Source organism: Halyomorpha halys, unplaced genomic scaffold (assembly GCF_000696795.3).
Source record: "Halyomorpha halys isolate HHAL.00 unplaced genomic scaffold, Hhal_1.1 Scaffold286.1, whole genome shotgun sequence".
Classification (NCBI taxonomy): Eukaryota; Metazoa; Arthropoda; class Insecta; order Hemiptera; family Pentatomidae; genus Halyomorpha; species Halyomorpha halys.
The window spans coordinates 635,803-641,746 of NW_027115682.1; the positions used below are offsets into that span (position 1 = coordinate 635,803).

General features: G+C 29.7%; 1 protein-coding gene across 1 annotated transcript in view; it reads left to right on the forward strand.

Annotated features, from left to right (window-relative positions):
• Positions 1-4,182, forward strand: part of LOC106680761 (sesquiterpene alcohol synthase-like) — a 14,655-nt gene extending 10,473 nt beyond the window's left edge. Inside the window, exons 6-8 of the mRNA XM_014420689.2 lie at positions 32-109; positions 2,736-2,870; positions 3,911-4,182. Of these exons, the coding sequence (XP_014276175.1) occupies positions 32-109; positions 2,736-2,870; positions 3,911-4,147 (450 nt within the window). The 3' untranslated portion in view covers positions 4,148-4,182. The remainder of the gene's footprint in view (positions 1-31; positions 110-2,735; positions 2,871-3,910) is intronic.
• The last annotated feature ends 1,762 nt before the right edge of the window (positions 4,183-5,944 follow it).

Consider the following 5,944-nt stretch of genomic DNA (forward strand, 5'->3'; position numbering starts at 1 on the left):
ATATTTTATGATAGTATTTTATTATTTTCAGGCTGGGATATTATCTCATGAATTGATCAACAAAACGATGGAAATATTTCATATAGCTTCCCTGATTTTACAGATGTGGGTAAGTTGTATATAATATATTAATTTTATAGATATTTTAATAAATTTATTTGATTGGAATTGAAAGACAGCACGCTTAAGCGATAAATTGGACCGGTTTGAAACATGTTGGCAGCAATGAGGCAAGTAGAAATAATGGCATGAGGCGAAAAACAAAACATTTTCGATAAAACTAAGTCGCAAATATTAGACATGTTTTCTCTGAGGGTTCTTGCGCCGGGAAAGAAAATATATATAATTTTAGCAATTTTTTATATGATCATTTTTCTATACTTTGCATGTCTTTAAAGTTATACCAATCGCTTTGTTTTGTTTTTCTAATAAATCAATTTACCCAAAAAATGGAATAACAAATTCACCTGAAACTGTAGAAAATAAATATAAAGTTTCAGTCATGAAAAACATTTTGAATTCGAATGAAACGATTGAGGAAACAAATGAAGAAACAAGAAGAGACGGATTAAAATACAAAAGAAATAATAATTATTGAACTCGACATATCTAAAAATGAAAAATTGGAGTGAGTAAACGGTTAAAGAATGAAAACTTCAAAGATATCAAAAGATTAGAAACGGATATAGTTTAATTAAATATTAAAGCTAATTTAATATTAAATTTTTAAAGTTAAAAACTAATTAATAACTATTTTTGAACATAAAAAAACAACAAGTGATAATTAAAAAGAAATATACTTTCATTGGTTCTATATTATTAGTCAGTGCCACAAACTAATCAAGTGGACCAAACAGTTCCCTCCTAAAATTCACCAGACATGACGTAGAAAAATATTTTATAAACTCACTGTAAGTATAATCTAAAAATCATAAAAATCATCAATTGGCAAATGTAATAATTTAAACAATATATATAAACCGTGAATTGTTTTATAGTAATTATGATCAATTAAATTTTCAAACCATTATATTTAAAAATATTTCTTGTTATGAAGTTGCAAATAATTATGAAAAATCGTCGCAAACAGAAGCGAGCTTTTATCAAGATGCAAGAACAATTAATAATTTATAAATATTATAAAATTTTGTTAAATGTAATTAAATATTTTAATTTACTTTTATATTTATCTTTTAAATTTAATTTTTTTATAATTTTGTTAATATAAATAACCAATGCTTTCTCCTATATTCAAATAATCCAAATACTTTCTGATAATAATTTTACACATTTAATTTTGAATTAATTTTATATTTATAAAATTTTGTAGTAAGATATGTTAATTATGTAATGTTTCCATAGCAACACAATAAATACAGTGTAACCATGAAACAAGACAATAAAACCAATGTGTGCCCCAGCACATTATAAAATTCAAAGAACGCCCACTACAACAAAAATACAAGTCAAAAACTCCTTAAAATGTAGGCCACTACAGAAGAAGGAAACAATGCAGGACCAGAATATATATTCATGCTAAAAACCATAAATGAAATTCAGAAATAGGGGTTTGAAAAAAAAAAACACAACATTTAGATAATATAATTGTTTTTTTATAAAATAGAACATAACAATATTAATAATTACTAATTTTTTATACTCTCGAGCATTGATAAATGAGATTCCACCACTAACAGAAATTTATACAGCAGAAGCTCATGCAACTACGCTGAAATGGATCAATTTTCGCACTGCAAGCTCCCAGAACCAGAGGAAGGCTCTATCAGACCTCCAATGAAAAACCAGAGAGAAGGAAGAATTAAATAATTTCCTGCATGATGAGATGAAGATATCATTCAAACGTTTGGGAAGACTAAAAAACGCATACAGGCTAGCTTTTTGGTTTTCTTTAGGTTATGCTGGAGTTATGCTGGAGAGCTCCTGACCGAATTCAACTGTATCACAGACAAGTTCAGCGAGGATAAAGAAAAGAAGGAGTAGAAACGAGAGATTGTAAACATATACTTCTAGGCAGAAACCATCATCTAACATTCTATTTTATACGCGAAAATTACTTTTATTGAAGAAAACCGATAAGCGACATCACATAATGGGTTTCCACAAATAATTTTTTTATATTTAATAAATTACTAGTCTTGTATGAAGTACACCTTAAGGCGAATTCTTGATTCCATTTATCTAAACTAAGTTGGTATTGGTACTTAATATCAATGAACAATGAACAATAAGTTAATTTTTAGTTTTGTAAATTAATTGACTTGATTGACTACGTGGTACTAAAAAATCAAAGAAGTACCAAATCATTAAATAACATAGTGTTTTTGTATATATTTGCTAATTAATTTTTCTTAATTCAATTCATTTACTACAAATATACAATGGTTCCAAAGACTTTAATTACCCCCATGTTATAAAATAAAAGTATACTTTTTTCCTTCATTGAGAAACGCTAATAATTTTTTTTTAAAAGGTTGATTATTTAACTCTCGAAAATCTCTGTAGGTCAAATTTCACAAAAGACTTACTGAATCAGTACTACGATGGACATCGAGTAGTAGTGGTCTATAGTGATCTGCCCTACTAAATTTTTCATGATCTGCACCGATTATTATAATTCTTCCAATGTTTGTGTTCAGAGCTCATTGTTCATTGTATTTTCTAAAGTTTGCAGACTTTGGTGTCATAACAATTATTGTGCGATTGCAATGTTTCAGGACGACTTCAATGATTATTACTCCTCCTCGGAACAAACAGGCAAACCGCCTTGTGATCTCATCAACGGTACAACGTCTTGGGTTAGCGCCAAAGCTATGGAAACATTCACAGCCTCCCAAGCGGCAGAATTTATGGTGATTAAATTACATACTTTAGGTTAACTACTTATACTTATTAAAATTCTGAAGTATATTAGTAAATATTTTTGTTGGTAAAGTGTACATCATTTGTGATTACTAGCATACAAGTCCAGGATGAAAGGAGTAATTCTAGGAACAAATTTGGTTCTATGTCTGTCTGTTGTAAAATCTGTGTTTAAAGATAGTTTATTGAAATGTTAATCCAATTTTTATGAAATTTTCAGGAATTGAACGGGTTAATATCTAGTTAGTTAGTCGATTTCATAAGATTTGATCCCTATATTTCAAAAACGACTCTTCCGATTATTTTTAAATTTAGAGAGATGTGAGGTAATATTTTTCTCAATGAATTTGAAGTTAAGTAATTGTACATTTATCCTTTAGAAATGGCGAAAAATCAATTACTGACCGTAGTTGCTACCAACTCCTCCGTATGCATTCTGGGAGGGTTCTGTAATATATTGGCCAATAACTCAGTCGATAAAATACTTTTGGACGAGCGTAGAAAAGAATAAAACAATTAATAAACATTAATGAATCAAGCGCCCCAATATTTTTAAGGTCAAGAATAATAGTAAAATATTATAATTACTAATTAATGTCTAATGGATAAATCATTTTAAAAACGCATTCATTTAAGAAAAAGAAATAAAACAAAGTACCTGACAGACTTATTTGACTATATACTAATATCAGTAGCTTTGGACGAATTTTGGAATAGAAATGCACCTTTTTTTCTATTATTCACCGATGTCATTTTAGAAGATTTTTTATTTCTTATTAATTATGGGTGAATTTTCTTTTCTTTCTGATACAGATTTTCTCAACGATGCTCCTTTATCAACAACGTTCAATCATGATCTTTTTACATCTTATTATTGTAAATTGTCCCAAACCGTAACATATCCAAAACAAATGGCCCATTTTTCTGTACTTAACCATTGCCTTTCAACAACGATGTTTAGTCTTTTTTTTTTTTTTACTTAATGTTTGTAAATTTTTCCAAACCATATTGAATACATGACATATTTCAGGAGTGCTATGGCTCAGCTGACGCAGACAAGATCAAGAGAGTAAAAGAACTCTATAACGAGATCGACATGCCGAGGTTGTACACTGAGAATGTGCTTGAAAAGTATAACCACTGTCAAACTCTGATAAAAACATTGCCTCATGAGAAATTGCGTGAGGCATGTTCCAGCTATTTGGAATGGTTCGTTATTCGAGAAACAGCTGATGACGCTTCAGACCCTAAAGTTACGAATGTTTGAACAATAGTAGGTCATGACATAAAATTATAAAGCTTTTTTTTGTTTGTAGAAATGATGAGTTATACACAAATTATAATATGAGGGTACATAGTACAAATCGTTGATTCCGAATTAACAAGCAGACCATATAAGAACAGACAAGATCCTGAATCATTATATAAAAATAAATATAGAATTAATACCAAAATACTAAGAATGATTTTATTTTTTCCTCTGCCAAAGGAGGAATTTCTGCCACTTTATTTCGTACAGCTCGGTTACTTCAGCTTTATTCACGCCACTCTTGTCCGCCATCCTCTTCAGAAGGTGCCGTTGATAGTCATATCCAGTAGCCAACCTGTTGCATGCCACTGCCACCGCTCTTGGAGGGCGCTTCTAAGGGTGTGGAAATGATTTTATGGAATTGGTCATTCTGTTAACTACTCATGTATGGGTTAAGTGAAATAACAAAACTTACTACTTAATCCCAATTTAAAAATTTTAGCAGATTGGCGAAACGGAAAAACGCCCTGTGCTTGCGCCCGCCAGTTAATAGGCATACTCGTTGTAAATTTTTTTTCTAAATCATTGCATTTCTAACGGTATAATATTATAAACGGTATATAAAATGTGCTTATATTACTACTTTTTTTTGGGGGGGGGGGAGGAGAGGGGGAGGAAGTAAGTGAGATGGTTAAACATTTCGCACAATTAAAATTAAAAATACTGTAGAGGAAGCCATTTGAAAAATTGGCATTTAAACCCTGTCAGACTACATTAATAAGGATATAAGATATATCTGATTTTTTTTTTTTTTTAATACTTTTTATTTATTGATAGATATTACAATCTGCCACACAGTTGTGAGCAATGGGTAATGGTGATGAAAGATCACATTCATACTAAAATAAAATAAGAATAAAATAAATAAATGAATGAAAAAAAAATCTCTCTTAAAATATATACAAACAGAAGGATAAAAAAAATGAACATTATCAAACTATGTGTATCAAAAAATAAATAAATAATAATAAAAATATTATAATCTCTAGTCTCATTTACACTCTTATATGCAATATTTACACAATCGACCTGTGGATCCCTGAGCCCACTCTATCCCCCACGTGTGAGGGGTAGAGCAGAGTTCAAAAGATTCCAGCAACTGAAATGTAAATTTTAGCAAGTTGTGCTGCCTTAAGGTAAAAGAACATTTTAAAAAGTGAAAGAAAAGTGCTATAATTTTTCAAGCTGAAATATTATCCGCTTAAATATAAACCTTCCTCTCCCCTCCCCCTCCCATAAACCCATTTTTTTCGATTAGAAAATATCAGGAAGTGAGGGGCCTCCTCATGTTGATTAAGCAAAGAAGAGAAAAAAAATAGTTAACATTTATAGATAAAAGATTATTTTTTCCCCCAAAACCCCTACAAAATTTTAATGGCGTATTTATAAACAATGAACTTTCTCCTTTTACTGTAGAACATCGACATTCTAAGGAGTCCTTTGGAGTGTATTATTTTTGTTGTCAGTATTTATAAAAGTGTATAATGTGTTGGGGCACACATTATTTCTGAATTAACAAACTTAAATCTAATAAAAACTTAATAAAAACCTTGCGCAAAAGATTAAAGAAACCCATAGAAAATTTGGATACTTAAAAGAATACAACAAATACCTTCTTTGTATATATTAACCCGTTCCCGTTTTTTTTTGTTTTAAGAGAAACACGTTAATTTATTTTTATAAAACAAATTTATAAAAATAAATTAGCCAAGCTTAATCCAGGTGGGTTGTTTACTTAAAGATCATTGACAATTA